The 16439-nt window shown below is 44.6% G+C and overlaps 1 protein-coding gene across 2 annotated transcripts in view; it reads left to right on the top strand.

The window, feature by feature from the left end:
- UXS1 (UDP-glucuronate decarboxylase 1) overlaps positions 1-16439 on the top strand; it is a 96018-nt gene that overhangs the window by 45355 nt on the left and 34224 nt on the right. For both annotated transcript variants that reach the window (XM_058684593.1, XM_058684594.1), the window contains exon 6: positions 2715-2895. In XM_058684593.1, the coding sequence (XP_058540576.1) occupies positions 2715-2895 (181 nt within the window). The remainder of the gene's footprint in view (positions 1-2714; positions 2896-16439) is intronic.

Raw genomic sequence — 16439 nt, 5'->3', positions numbered from 1 at the left:
TAAGTGATGGGCTTCTGCCAGTCTTGTTTCTGTTTGAAATGCTTGCCTAATGGACTGAAATTGATTAGGGAGAGCCAGCTATGTTACGTAAATCTTTAAGTATTTTCTATAGAAAGGAATTCTTCAAGAAAAAACAGTTCAAATGCATTTTAAGGAGGGCTAAGGTGCTTCCAGCAATTTTATGTCCCCACTAAAACTAGTAAAATGTTGGAGGCAATTGTGTATAATTTAGTACACTGCATTTCTGCTTAGCTGAGTCGCCGCTAGGTCATTTTAGGTGCGGAGGTAAAGTTAGCATGCTACAGAATGTCTTAGTTTAAGAAACATTTGTGTATGGATATAGAGTTACATTAAAAGAGGTTAAATTTCTTTTTAAAAAGATGTAATTTTTCTGATTTATGAACTTAAGTGGGGAGCTTGGGAAAATGCAATGAAATGAAGGCAAAATAAAATGGATTTTCATCCCCTGAGTTAAGCACATATAGTGAGCGAGAGTTGAAATTTAGTTATCTTTCCCCAAAATTCTCTTTTCAAATCATTGTTCAGGTATACAGGTGAAATACAGGGGTGCTGAAGATAAAACATGAACCAGAAAAATCTGCAGGTAGTGGAGAGAATATGAAATTAGGAAGGCTGGGCTTATTCTGTCATTACTGATGACCTGGGGACCTTGGTCAGAAATTCAGTTCCTCTGGGTGTTTGTTTCTTACCTCAGAAGCAGAAAGGATTTAGGAAGTGGTGCTCTCCATTAAGAATGAATGCAGCTGTGGGGCGGCTGGGTGGCTCAGTCAGTGAAATGTCCAACTTCGGCTCAGGTCAGGATCTTGCAGTCCATGGGTTTGAGTCCCACATTGGGCTCTGTGCTGACAGCTCAGAGCCTGGAGCCTGTTTCGGATTCTGTGTCTCCCTCTCTCTCTGCCCCTCCCCTGCTTGTGCTCTGTCTCTCTGTCTCTTTCTCTCAAAAGTAAATAAATTTTGTTTTTTTTAAATGAATGCAGCTGATTGAAAGCTATTCAGCATCAGGATTTTTCAACCATCCACATTCTCAACCATCATACAGCTGACCCTTGAGCAACTCAGGGCCGAGAGGGGCCGACCATCCACCCCCGACATCCCCACAGGCTGTCAAAAATCCACATGTGACTTTTGACTCCTTTTGCTTGCTGTTGACTGGAAGCCTTTCCATAACATAAACAGTCGATTAACACTGATCCTGCATGTTATGTGTATTATGTATTTTGTTCTTAAAACAAACTAGGGAAAACAGAATGTTATTAAGAACATCATAAGAAAGAGAAAATACACTCGTAGTACTGTACTGTATTTATCAAACAAATCTGTATACAAGTAGACCCGTGCACTTCACACCCTAGTTGTTCAAGGGTCAGCTGTGTCTGTGATTTTCATCAGAGCAAGTGTAAATGTCTGGTTGGTGCTGGTGGCTGGCATTTCTCCCCTGCACTGTCTCCCAAATCTACCTTCTTCACCCCAGGCAGCTTTGCCCTCACCCGTGGTCAGCATTGGAATTACGTGTCAGATCACAGAGGGCTTTGTTGCAAACTAAATGGTTTAAAACCATAGGCCTAGGGGCTTTTGGGCTTTTTTCAGTGAGAGAATTGGTGGGTTTTTTCCTTCTGTTAATTCTTTCCGTTGGGAACAGAGAAGGCAGGGCGGAGGACAGAACAGGGCAGAGAAGATGTTTGACTTCACGAGTCTGCTTTCTGAGTTTGTTCTTTCTAGTCTTTCCTCAAAATACAGTACATGCTCTATCTGGCTCCTCCACTTACACCATTGAATTTGAAGAAAGTATCTATGACCTCAAGCTGTGTTTTTCAATCGCGATTGCCTCTTCCGGTTTTGGCAGGATGGCATTGCTGGCCCCCTGCCCCCCACAGCTGCATCGTGTCCCTGTAGGCCCGTTGGTGGACCCCACGCAGTGTTTGTGCTCCCGCTCAGACATTGACCGAACAGTGGACCTCAATCACTTAGCATTTAGGTCTGAAGACAGTAGCTATTGCTTATTCATTTGTTCTCATAAGCAGTTGGGAAGATAATAGTTTTTTTTTAATGAGTTTTTTGTGTCCAGTTTAAAAGCCACAGAGGTGCCTGGGTGGCTCAGTCAGTTAAGCATCTGATAACTCTTGATTTTAGCTCAGGTCATGATCTCATGGTTCGTGAGATCAAGCCCCGTGTTGGGCTCTGTGCTGACAGTGCAGACCCTGCTTGGGATTCTCTCTCTCCCTCCCTCTCTCTCTCAAAATAAATAAACATTTAAAAAAAAAACAACATATATCATTTGGTGGCTCACCAAATCTCTGCATGGTATAATCACTTTTTAAAACATTCTGAAACTCTGCAGGAGTGTTAGAATTACACAAGTGATGTTCAGTGTCCCATCGGCATAAAATAAGAACCTTTTAATGTGAAATTCTCTGTCAGAGGGGACATTTGGAAACTTGTAGCTGCTTTTCTGTACTGATATTTACTGGGTGGTAGCTTAAGTTTTTAGGCTGCTTAGAAATTGACAGTAGTATGACGACTTGTTCTGGAGGGAGAGAGAGGACGCTGCCCTGAAACCATTAGTGTCCTCCTTCCTTGCTCCCCTCCCAAGTGTTAAGTTGTGGCTGCACCAAAGGCATATCCCCTTGAAGCTGGTTGTCACCGTGTCCTCTTGTGCTTTCTCTGGGGACCTTGGGCACCCCGTCCTGGTGCAGATAACCGGAGGAGCGGGGTTCGTGGGCTCCCACCTCACGGACAAGCTCATGATGGATGGCCATGAGGTGACTGTGGTGGACAACTTCTTCACTGGCAGGAAGAGGAATGTGGAGCACTGGATCGGCCACGAGAACTTCGAGCTGATTAACCACGACGTGGTGGAGCCACTCTACATCGAAGGTGAGCGAAAGCGCACATCAACAGCACGGTGAGCGTGGTGGGGCTGCTCCCCAGAGCAGCCAGCCGGCCTGGCCACAGTGAGTTTGGGCTCTGCCTTCTTTCTGAAGTAGTCTCACCAGGTACAAGGCACTATCCTAGTTTCTGCGATGAGAGAACAGTTACGGCAGCGTGGATATTTGACTTCGCCGTTCCGAGCACCCCTGGCTTTGGGCATAGCGGTCCTTTCAAGGAGGGCTTGTGTAGTGCACAGTCCTCCCCACTGCACGGCAGGTCCGGTGGCTGTCACTCGTGTGACAGTACTCGTAGCTTCATGCGGGGCGCCGGCTGGTGTGGAATGTGGCACTAGTAGTGAAATTCCACATCTGACTTTGCCACTCCACAAACTTTGCGGGTTTGGGCACTGCAGTGGGCCGGATAGATCCCCCCAAACATATGGCTTAACCCCTGGAACCTGTGAGTGTGGTCTTATGTCGGGGAAAGATGTTTGATGACATAATCAAGTTAAGGATCTCAAGATGAGCTCAGCCTGGATTACCCGGGTGGGCCATATGGAAATATACGTGTGGAAGTGCCATTGGAAAATGGCAAGTGCCTTTATAGGAGACAGAATGGACAAGACACAGACGCATGGGGAGAAGAGCAGGTCCATGAAGACCAAGGCAGAGATTGAAGCCATGCAGCCCTAGGCTGAGGACCACCTCAAAGGCAAGGAGGGATTCTCTCCTAGAACCTTTGGGGAAAGTGTGGCCTTGCCAACACCTTGTTTTCTAGATCTGTGGGAAAAGAAATTTCTGGTGTTTCGGTTCACCTGGTGCATGGTACTTCAGTTACAACAACGGCCACAGGAGGCTGATATGGGGGGCCTCCGGTAGACATTTTTCGAGATTGTCTGAGGTGTACTGAAGAGAACCTCCAGCAGGTGCTTGGCTAGCAGACCTCCTAGGATCAGCAGACCTGCTGTTAATTCTCATTTAAATCCGACCGGAGCCCTGAGAGGTAAATGGTGTCATCCCGTTTTGATTATTTATGGAAAACCGGAATCGGGTCGTGGCCTGCCCAAAGCCATAGGGCTATTAGTGGTAGAGCCAGAATTCAGCCTTGGGTTTCAGGCTCCAAAGCTCGTTCGTCACCCGCCCCTCCTCCTCCTCCTCCTACGGGTAGTGTAGCGTTCTACTTTTCAGTATTACCATGTCGGGGACATTTTCCTGCGTCTGCATAATGCAAAATATCTTGGAGAGCCAGTGTAACTGTGCAGTATCATTGTATGGGGACACCGTGCTTTATTCACTCCTGCCCTTAAAGTTCTCCAGGATTTCATTTATAACTGTCTTTGTCTGAACTTTATTTCCTTAATCAAGTGTTCAAATATGAATTACGCCAGATGCTGATCCGTTTCCTTCATTGTTTGTTGGGGTCTGTGTCACTAATGCATGAGTGGCGTTCAGCATTAGCTTCCAAAACTGCTAACAAGATGGTTTGCTAATTTGGTAGAAAAACCCACGACTTCCTGGTGACAGAAGAAAAAAAAGTTAGATTTTCTAACATGTTAATTCAGAAAAGAAATCTAAACAGTTTATTTTGCTTTTTTAAAAAATGTTTTTTATGTGAGTTCATAATAGGGATGTTAATCATCCGGTATATACTACTTAACACCTGCCCTTCTTCCCAAATCTGGCTTTTGCCTTTAATTTTTGTAATTCTAGGCTCATCTGTTTATTTCCCTCTTTGCTATTCTATTTATTTTATGCTTATAAGAGTCCCAAGAATAGAGAAATATTTAGCCATGGCGTTTTTGGTTTGTGTGATATTTTTTGTTTCTTTTTAAACATTTAATTATTTAATCTATCTGGGATTATTTGGGGGTTAGGCTATAATTTGTAAAGCGAACCAGATGATTTAGGTAACAGATAAATTGGCTGACTTTCCCCCTGGACTTGACCATGGGTTTGCTCTGAGGGTTAACTGAGGTCATGCATGTGATAGGCAGAATTGCCAAGTGCAGGAGTCAACACGCTGCAGTGAAAGGCCCTGCTCTTGGCATTGAGGCCATGAATCAGCTGGCTGTAAGATAGTGAGATTACCTGGGATTATGTGGGTGGACCCACATAATCACATGAGTTCTTAAAAGCAGCAGCAGCAGGCGGAGAAGCCAGCTGGGGAGATCTGGTAGAAGGGATGCCTCAGAGAGACAGGCAGTAGAGAAACCCGGAAGATTCAAGGTATGAGGAGGACTTGACCCACCGCTTCTGGCTTCAAAAGCAGCCGTTGTGAGCCAGGGCCCATGGGCAGTCTCTGGGAGCTCCCAGTCGACAGCCATCAGGGAGATGGGGACCTCAGTGCTGCAGCCTCGTGGAACTGAGTTTTGCCAACACCTCGAATCACCCTCTGATGGCAGGAATGCAGCCCTCCCTGCTGATACCCTGATTTCAGCCTGTGAGGGCAGAGCAGAGAACCAGCTGAGCCACACAGTGCCTGGCTTCTGACCTGCAGACCCAGTAGATGATAAATGGATATTTTTGTAGCCTCTAAGCCTGTTAGGGCATCAGTAGAAAACCACAGGGCTTGGCACAAGGTCTGGCCCACAGTAAGTGCTCCCCAAATAGTAGCTATTATTATTATTATTACTCTTTTCCCTTTTTGCACATGCGAGTAAACATTTGTGAAATGTAACTACTGATTACATAATTTGAGTACTATGGAGAAACCAAAACTTAGTAAAAATGGTATGTTGGTAAGTAAATTACTTGCTTTGCCTCTGGGCTTTGACACCAAAACTATCCGAGGCCACATCTGCTTCTGGAAGTAGACTCTGTGTGGAGAACACACACGTAAACTCACGACGTGGGCTCACGAGAAGGGTTGACATTTTCTGTCCTTTGCTGGCAGTGGGAGTGGCACCAGTGTGGCAGAACAGAAGACGTTTCTCCACCTCCGTAGTCCAAGCCCGTGTTTCACTTTCTCCAGCTTTAGCGTGAGTCTTCCATGCCCGTGACAGTCTGCCCACCCCTGCCCCGATCACCCCATCTCACTGCTTCTACCCCCACAGTGCCCACCTGAATCCAAGCCCCTTATGGGAAGATGGGCATTGTTCAATCCTGCGTGTGGGTATGGTTGTGTGTTTCAGAGGGAATAATCCTTCCCCGCCTTAAATCAGATACAGCATGAATTTAACTGGATGAACTTAGTTTGATTTGCCTCCTTTCCTCGGTGTTGCATTCACACAAAGGAGGACATAAGTTAGGGCACCCTTGAGTGCCCCATCATTGCCTCGTGCTTCTAGTACCTGCTATAGTTCACTTAGACTTCTCTTTAGATTTTCCTCAGATTGAATTTCACAGCCTGTACTCACCTGAAGCGGTGTTACCATTGGTGTAGTGTGTATGCAGATGTTTTATTTTTTTATTTTATTTTTTTTTATTTATTTTGAGAGAGACAGAGACAGCACTAGTGAGAGAGGGGCAGAAAGTGAGGGAGAGAATCCCAAGCTGGCAACGCAGAGCCTGATTGGGGGCTTGAACTCAGGAAACCAAGAGAGATCATGAAATCGTGACCTGAGCCAAAACCAAGAGTCGGATGCCTAACTGAGCCACCCAGGTGCCCCAGTGTACGCTGTTCTTTTAGCAGTGATGAACGAGTTAATATGTCCTGTTGATGTCGTAAATTATTCTCCTCCTTTGCGCGGTAGAGTGTATTACAAAGTATGTACACCCAGCATTTAATACGTAACTATTTTTTCATACCTTTTTCCTAATAAAAGAAATTCCAGTTGATCTGAAATTTACACCATAGCAGTAACGCTCTTCAGCTTCCAAAAGTATTACATGGGATTTGTTTTGGTTTGTTTCTCTGGAGCTGGCAAAATTTTGGACTATAATGGGTGTCACACAGAGGTGTCACTTAATTTGGCAGTGTCCTAGCGGAGCTTCATTAGTTTCCCTTCGGCACAGGTTTCCTCCTCTTGTTATTTTCAAAGTATAACCATTATGTTTCAGAAGCAGGGGCATTAGCCATGTAACTGTTGTGGGAAAGAAACTGTCATCTGGACTCAGATTGTGGTGGTGGAATTGGGAAGGAAGAAAGTGATTGCTACACACGCAGGGTGTGCACGTCAGGGCTGGGAATGGGGTACCGCAGAATCTGGGGACCGCTATGTGGTCATTAACCGTAAAACTGACTTAGACCAGAGGTGCTGTTGTCACAGGAGTTATGTTAGAGGCCTCTGCATTGTCTGGGCTGCACTGTAGAGAAGAGATGGCGCTTCTTTGGAAAGAATTGTAATACTCACTGAAATAACTTGATCTGGTTTTATATTGCTTGAAAAGAACTCTGGATTTTACCAGATGTTACCATTTAAGTTTCAGAAGGTGAATCTGTATTGAGCTCTGGAAGGAGCAAAGTTAATTCTTCTTCCAGCCCATCTATTTAGGACATGGGGAAGTTTCAGAGAAGCGAGAGTTGGTGGGTAGCAGGTTGTGTTTGGGTTTTGCGAGGGAGATGCCAGGCCATGGAGATGGTGAAAATGAGGTGCAGCGTTGGGACAGCCCCCTCGTTCCAGCCTGGAGGCCTGCTGGGAGGGTGTTGGCCACGGGTGGGCTCAACGAGAAGGGAAGATGTCTAGAGAAAGAACGTTGTGACCGTTCAGGCAAGGATTAAAGACACACAGGAAACCGAGCACTGACCCTGGAGGGTTTTCAGAATGGAGCAGACACTGCTGAAGGAGGATGGAGGTATAGATGGTCCCCGATTTAATGATGGTCGACTTAAAGATTTTCCATCTCTACGATGGTGTGGTCACAGTACACATCCAGTGGAAACCATGCTTCAGAGTTTTAATCTGGATCTTTTCCCGGGCTGAGGACATGCAGTCCTGTCCTCTTGTGATGCCGGGCAATGGCAGTGGCCACAGCTCCTAGTCAGCCAGTGATCGCGAGAGTCAGCAGCTGGTACACTGACAACCACTCTCTGCTTTTGCTTTCAGTACGGTATTCGACAAGGTACAGGAAATATTCAACGCTTTTTACAAAGTAGGCTTTGCCCAACTGTGGGCTAATGTAAGCATTCTAAGCATGTGTGCGGTAGGCTAGACTAAGCTGTGTGTTCAGGAGGTTATTTTATTAGCACTTCCCCATCATGTGAATTTCACATAGTTTTATTGGTGTTGTCTCGGGTGTCTGCAAGTTTGCAAGTATGGGGCCATTATGAACCTTGCTTGAGAAAGCCGCCCCGTATACACATTGAAGTCACTGTTGTCATTGTCTTAGACTCATGTCCAGGCTCCTGATGTATATATAGCCTGGGCCCCTCCCAAAAGCTGTTCCAGTTTACTTGTCCGCCATCTGTACAAGCAGCAACCTTGAGACCAACATTTCTGTAGAGGACAGAAAACGACAGAGACGTCCATTGCGTCATGGGAAGCCCGGTCCTGGAACATGCAGTACCTGTGAGTAAGAGGTCCAGAACAATGAAAGCAGAAAATAACAATTGCAAACACTTAATGAATACTCACTGTGTTCCAGGCACTATTCTAATCACTGTGTATAATGAACAGATTTCATTCTTTCAACATATGGGTGAGGTAGGCATTTATTATCCTCATGTGCAGGTGAGGGAACCAGTGCGTGGAGCCTTATTACCCACCTTGTACCCAGGTGTGGAGATCCTGTGCAGGGCCAGGAGAGGTGGGCACCAACACAGGGAAGACAGGAGAGGCTGGACTGTCACACCCAGATCCCCCAGAATTGTTCAAGAAAGATGGATAGAAACTGTGTTTGCCAAGGACACTGGGTCCATGTTGACGTAGGTATTTGAGGAGTGCTGTTCTGATGAGAATATTTTTGTTGAATTATAATTTAGAAAATTTTTTCTCTCTTTCAGTGTTTGTTGCAGATGTTAACATAAAATGTAGAGGCTGCAGATCCGAGATCCCCCGCTTTGTTCAGCTTGGAGCCATGGGGAAATCCTGCAGTGAATCTCTGGCATCATAGGTGCTTTCTCACCATGGTGTTATCACAGTGACCCCCTGGCACTTGGAGGAGATTCCAGGGGAGGTGCGGGTGGCTGCCAGCTGCAGTAAATTGACAGGCAGCAGCACTGACCATAACTTTGGGTCCTGGGGCTGAGCCAGACCTCTGGCATGCACAGTCTTCCCTTCGTATTAAGTCAATATTATTTGATATGAAATGAAGGCAAAATCCCACTGTTTGAGTTCTTTGTGCCAAGAGAAATTTGGTCTTTACACTGAAACGTTATGTATCTTCTTAAATCCTGTTTTCCATCGTAAATACTGGTGTTGGGGGACAAGGGTTAGGCCTCGCGTTGTTCCATGTTGCAGAGAGGGACACCTTGTGTAGTATTTGTGGCAGGGCTCCAGCCTGGACTGCAGGGAAAGAAAACGTGTAAGGAGTATCTTTACGTCGGGGTTCTGCTGTATGCTAAATAATCCCACAAGTTCACAGCAAGAATCAACCTTTTGTTTTATTTTGTAGTTTTTCCAAAGCTGCAGGGTGCAACTCCTTACCAGTTAAGTAAGGTGTGGCTCTGGCACAGGGAGGCGGTTGGACTGGGCTATGCTAGGAAGTTGCGCCAAAAAAAAAAACAAATAAATAATAAATAAATCACCAGGAGATGTAAACATTCAGTAGGCTTTTATGTGGATTTCGCCTTTGGTAGGAGAGCACACTTGTTTTTTTTCATGGAACCTGAACAATTTGGGGTTTCTCAGGAGTCATTCAATTTCTACACCTTATTCCTTCTATATTTGTATATCATCTGTGTGGACTGCAGGCACAGTGAAATTCATCTTGAAAACATATAAAACGTTCGTTGTGGTGCGTGTAGTTGCAGTATTATTTTCAGAATCTGTGGTGGGGCCGAACGAGCCTCTGCCATACCCTCCCCTGGCCCATCCTCTTCCCAGCATGAAAATAATGTCCTGTGTTTTTGGCAGGCATACTGTTTTGGACCTATTTAAGGAAATTCTGTGAAAAAGGAAAATACTGGCTTGCTTTACTGTTTCCCTTCCTTGATCATTAATTTGAGCTAATCTTTTAGGGCTCATTTCTCAGGCTCCTATTTTTCTCTCCATGATTACAGCACATGGCCCTGGAAAACATGACAGGGTCGCAGGACTGTCACGTGGTGGTCAAGTCCAGAGGCACAGCTCCAGCAAATGAGAGGGCATGCCTTTCTACTTGTTTCTTCCTCTCCCTCCCCTGAACTTAGATTTTTGAATGGCACGCTCATTTTTGGTGTACTTTTTGATAAGGCAGTTGACATTTTTTTGAGGGCTTTTCTCCCCCTCTGGGATGTGAGGGTTAACTTTACTGTTCTGTTATTATTAATATTACTTAGTACTTTCATAGCACCTCTCATTCCGATTATTTATGTTATGCGTGTTCTAAAGTCCCCCCTTGCTCTCCTCTTCGTAATTCCTTACCCGGATAATTAGTCAACAGCCTCCATCATGTGGTCCTTTTTAGGACCGGAACCAGAGTTACTGTCATTAATGCTATAGGCAGAACTCGTTCTCATGGGAAGGAGGGGCTGTTGGAAATGATTTTCATAGGATTTCAGGTTCTTCTTCAGTGCATCAATGTTGCTACTTAGGCGTCATGACATAGTTTTTATAGGGCATACCTTACTTACTAGCCTTTCCAAGGGGTAACAGAGGCTGCACTCAGGCTGAGCTAGCAGATGGAATAGTCTTTTGGATGAAAAGGCCCCAGTCTATGGCTCGTCTCTTCACTCAGCTAACTTTTAGTGAGCACCATTCCCAAATTGGCCCCGGCCAAGGCGCCATGTAGGGGAATTTATTTTCCGTGGCAGATTCCTAGGCCTGTCTAGCCATTCTGATGCATTAGGTCTGCCCAGGAATCTTCCTTCATGTGTGCTCATAGGTAACAAGGGTGGCCCCCCTGCTGCAGAGAGCAAAGCTGTGTGGAGATCTAAGGAGGAAAAAGGATTGCTTCGTGTGCTCAGTGAGCTTTTCATATGGTGAACAGGATGTGTAGGAAGCACTTGACAAGGCAGAACACAGTAATTAACCAGTGGCACAGGCAGCCGGTGATAAGAGTGATTATCTCTGACCAGGGAATGCAAGAAGGCTCCCCACACAAACTGACATCTGAATTGAGCCTTGCAGGAGAAAGTATGGATTCTGCATATGCAAAGGAGATGGAGCGGATTAGAAATGCTAGCACCTTTTATTTGATGTCAGACTCACAAGGGATGAGCTCTCAGGGCACCCTTTTCTCCCACGGTCTTTGATGCTTTGGGGACCTTCCTTTCTTCGCTGCATAGCTTGTCACCTCAAGAGTAAAAGCAGTGCTGAATGATGTCTTCTGTGAGATCACAACCCGTACCCTCGATTTGCACGGTCTTTGGGGAGCACGTGGCAACTGCACCTGCATGAGCAGAAATCCGGAGGTCGCAAGCTCAGTTCCAGGCACGCGCGAGTAGGCTCTTTGGGGTGGCACTCAGCTCTGAAGGTTCGGCCAGATTTACTGCATTGTGGATCTGGCCTGCTTCTGCCCGAGAGAAGCAGTGGGGTGTGATGAGATGTTTTATAAAGAGAAAATGCAAGGACTTCTGGGCGGCTCAGTCGGTTAAGTGTCCCGACTCTTGATTTTTGGTTCCGGTTATGATCTCGTGGTTCATGGGAATAAGCCCTGTGCCAGGCTTTACACTGAGAGAGCAGAGCGTGCTTGGGATTCTCTCTCTGTCCCTCTTTCCCTGCCCTCCCCCACTCATGTTTGCACTCTCTCTCCCCCTCTCTCTCAAAATAAATAAACTAAAAAATAAAAAAAATAATTGGAAATGCTGTAGCTGAATGGAGTTAGTGGTCAGCTACATACACCTGTGTTCTTGAGCTTTGAAGCAGGTGAGCACGAACAGACTGCTGTTACCGGTCCTGTCTGTAAGCTGGAAAGGACTAAACTGCCTTAAAATGATGGCATTTTGTGAGACCTGTCTTGTTAACTTACAGGTCTCACAGTAAAATCTTTGTTTGCTTCTTATTTTCAGCTATTTATCAACTGCGAGTAACTTGGGGGAGGGGGGAGGGTCAGAAAACAATCCTAGGATTTTCCTCTTATTTAGATAGACGCTCTTAACAAACTTGCATATTAACAGACTATAAATAATTTTCAAAGGTTTTGTGTTTTCTTAAAGAAAGATTGGTCTTTCAAAAGTGTGGGTTCTACTTTTAAATTAGTAGTCTTCAAATGTGGCTTTAAAAGTATCTGTGTCTATAAAGGTCCAGAGTCTCCCTGCCTGAGACGTCTGCCCCTGGATGCCAGGGGTCTAGGCATCTTTCACTCGAAAGCTTCAGTGGGTGACAGATACATAGCAAGGATTGACTGAGAATCTTGAATGACTGGCAGTGGCTCATGAGCCTTATTTTTAGCTCTTATATTCCCAGAGTAGAGAAAGGGAAGAGAACACATATGTACACAAAAAACTATTCATTTTGACTTCAGCTTTTGTAAGTTATACCCTTTTTCCACTAATACTCTTTTTCATCTGCTTTTATGGCTCATCAGTATCTTTGTTTTTTACCATATGAACCATTGATTTCAAGTGTTAGTCTATAGTGTTAAACATGTTATGTTAGGACAGCTCTCCAGAACTTTTTCACCTGCAAAACTGCAACTCTGGACCCACTGAACAGTAACGCTCCTCCTGGTAGTCACTGTTCTTCTACCTTGCGTCTCTGAGTTTGACGACTCTAAGTACCTCGTGTAAGTGGAATCCTACTTTTCATGACCGGATTATTTCACTTAGGGTGATGTCCTCAAAGTACATCTATGTTGTAAGTATGTGACAGGATTTTTTTCAATTTTAAGGTTGAATAATATTTCAGTGTGTGTGTGTGTGTGTGCGCGCACATGCACGCTAACACTATATTTTGTTTATCTGTTCATCTATCTGTGGATACTTAGGTTGCATCTACTGGGGGCCATTGTGAAGAGTGCTGCTATGAGCATGGGTTTATAAATTTCTCTTCGAGGCCCTGCTTTCAGTTCTTTTGAGCATATACCCAGAAGTGGGATTCCTGTTCTTACATTACTTCTGTGTTTAAGACTTTGAGGAATCATCACACTGTTTTCCATAGTGGCTGCACCATTTTCTGTCACTGCCAAAGTGTACAAGGGTTCCATTCTCTCCACATCCTCAACAACACTTGTTGTTTTGTTTTTGTTTTGTTTTTTTTTTAAATAGTAGCCATCCTAATGGGTGTGAAATGATACCTCATTGTAGTTTTGATTTACATTTCTGTGATGATTAATGATGTTGAGCCTCTTATCATATGCTTGTTGGCCATTTGTATATCATTTTTGGGCATACAAGTGCCTTGCCATTTTTTGAGTTATTTGATTCTGTTGATTTAGAGTTCTTTATATATTCTGGATATTAACACCTTTTCATATATATGGCTTGTAAATATTTTCTTCCATTGTATAGTTTGCCTTTTTACTGTTAATTGTGTCCTGCGATTCTGTCAGAAAAGTTTTTAAGTTTGATGTACTCCTATTTTTCTGTTTTTGCTTCTGTTGCCTTTGCTTTTTGTGTCCTACCCAAGAAATCTTTGCCATGATGTCATGAAGCTTTCTCCCTGTTTTCTTCTAAGAGTTTTATTGTTTTAGGTGTTACATTTAGGTCTTTTGTACATAGCGTAAGATAAGAATAAAATTTTATTCTTTTGCATGTAGATACTCAGTTTTCCCAACTGACAGTTAGAGACTGTCCTTTCTTCATTGAGTGACTTGATGTTCTTATCAAAGATCACTGAACTATGTATACAAGGCTTTATTTCTAGACTTTGTATTCTATTCCATTGGTGTATACATCTGTCTTTATGCCAGTAACACACTGCTTTGATTAGTGTAGTTCTGTACTGTTTTGAAATCAGGAAATGTAAGTCTTCCAATTTTGTTCCTCTTTTTCAAAATTGTTTTGGCTAGTCAGTGTTCCTTGAAATTCCATATGAATTTCAGAATGTTTTTTTTTTCTGTATCTGCAAAAATCGCTATTGAGATTTTGATATAGTGTTGCAGAAGTATCTTCTTTTTAAAAAAATTGAGACTTTTTAATTTTTTTATTTATTTTGAGAGAGATAGAGAACAAGCAGAGGAGAGACAGAGAGGGAGGGAGACAGAATCCCAAGCAGGCTCCATGCCGTCAGCGTAGAGCCCAATGCAGGGCTCAAACTTATGAACTATGAGATCGTGAGCTGAGCCAAAATCATGAGTTGGACACTTAAGCGACTGAGCCACTCAGGCATCCCCAAAATTAAGACTTTTTAAAGCAACCACATCAGAAGTTTTCTGGAATAGTCTTGGCAAAAAAGAAGCCTTGTAAATAATCCAGAAGATGGGGCCTATAGTCTTTTACATGTTGTTTTTGCTTTCTTGAGGGATGGTCATGGTATTGGAAAAACATATCCTTACCAGGTTTTTCCATGAGCCTGTGCAGTACCTAGAACCCCTTCCCAAAGATACTGTCTTCATAGAACCATCCGGCTTCTGCTTTCTCCTAGTCTTGGTGGCTCATGTGTACTGAGCCTCCCAGATGTGCTTGGGCTTGAAAGACTGTGATAATTAGTGTGAATTAAGTAGAGACCAAGCTCACAGCCTAGAATATTATGCTCTTGTGTGGAGGCATCATTTCTGCCCCTTGTGTGAAGATAAACTGTCATCGGCTCTCACCCCTGGGTGAGTGTTCGGAAATAGCCCCGGCCCCTGAAGGCACTGTGGTGATTCCTATGCCATCCGGGCACGACAGGAGATTTTCAGGAGGGCATGGGTGGTGAGTGAGTGTCGGTGGGGAAGGTGGGCATTTTTTGGTGGGAGGGGATGTTTTCTGAGAAAGTTACATTGGAGAATTCACCATGGGAACTGTTTTTCCTAGTTTGCCGGTTTGCCTGTGGTTTCTAAAACCTAGCCCCTAATGTGCCATTACCTAAAAAGAGAGCAGTGGTCCCTGGTTAGGAAGAGGGTGGGAGGCCAAGGAGGTCCCTGCGGGCCCTCTTGAATGGGCGCTGAAGCCATGTACAAGGAGGTTCGTTTTGGCTGTGGTGTTTCATATCCTTGGCTCGCTGTGATGGTGGTGACATTTTCTTTCACCTGGAGCTGAAGTGCAGTGGCACAGAATAGACTTTGTCTGGAGGGATGGCTTTCCTATACATGTTATTTGACAGGGAGACATTGCTTCCCAAGGGCCTCTCTGCTGTGTGGCAGGTGCTCCTGACCCTGGAGAGCAAGGGTTGGGGATGGGGATGTTCCAGTGAATGCCTATACACAGGGGAGTCATGCGGAACACAGTCATTTCACCATTTGTGGCTTTAAAAACCACCCTCCGACTACAACTCTAGTGATGGCAGTACCGTATAATGCTCAGAAAGCTCTGGGTTTGGATTAAAATGGAACTGGGTTCAAATCCTGGCATTGTCATTATTTAGCTGCTTCACCTGCAAGCTTTATAATCTCTTATGTAAAACAGGAATAATGGTGTTTTACCCTCAAAATTATGGTGATTATTACAATGCGTTATCAGCTGCTTAGTGATTGGTGCCAAAATCCAGGTTCTCAGAATGTCTCTTGCTCTGAACTAAGTGGTCTTCATTGTCAGTGCAAATCCAGATTCTATCTTGGTATTTAAAGTCTCACATGCTGTAGCTGGACTAAATTTTCACTGAGACCTTTCAGAGCCGCAGCAGAAACTCTTGCCTTGTAGCCTCACCCTTTCCCGTCCCTGGTATGCAGCACACCCACTCCCAAGTAGCCCAGCTGGGAATGAGCTCCTGGCCCATCTCTCTGCACAGCCAGGCCCGCCTCAAAGCAAGACCCCCTCGCCCAGTCTGCTTCATTAGGCCAGAATCCCCCAGAGCTGGTGATTTGTCATTGTATCCCCACCCTTGTCCTGTGTCCTTCACGAAATAGGCATTCAGTGAGTGAAGTCTTATTAATGTTAGTTTCCAGTGTGTCTTTTTGCTCGTGAGCCACTAAGCAGATCCTCAATAAATAATCAGTCAATGAGGGGGCGCCTGGGTGGCTCAGTCAGTTGGGCGTCCCACTTCAGCTCAGGTCATGATCTCACGGCTCGTGAGTTTGAGCCCCGCGTCACGCTCTGTGCTGACAGCTCAGAGCCTGGAGCCTGCTTCTGCTTCTGTGTCTTCCTCTCTTTCTCTCCCTCCCCCGCTCACGCTGTCTCTCTCTGTCTCAAAAATAAACAATGAAAACAAAAATTAAAAAATAATCAGTCAGTGAAAAACAGAAACTACCCCCCAACTGTCATCTCAGGGTCTGGTTTTATGTACACAAGATTTGCAAAAACAAAGCCAAAGATTATTTCCTCCCATACGTTAGTGCTTTTATGTCAGATTGGTTTTACAAATTAAAAACCTTGCTTGCTTTGGATGTTCATGTTTAATTCAGTGTCTGAAAAATTGGTCTTCCTCCTGATTTGCATGCTGTATCTGGGACAGATCTCAGAAAACAGTCAACTCTGGAATCAGATTGACTCTCGTTAGAGAACAGGCCCAGATT

This window comes from Neofelis nebulosa, chromosome 9, assembly GCF_028018385.1.
Source record: "Neofelis nebulosa isolate mNeoNeb1 chromosome 9, mNeoNeb1.pri, whole genome shotgun sequence".
NCBI classification, from domain to species: Eukaryota; Metazoa; Chordata; class Mammalia; order Carnivora; family Felidae; genus Neofelis; species Neofelis nebulosa.
This window is presented reverse-complemented; position numbering and strand designations above follow the sequence as displayed.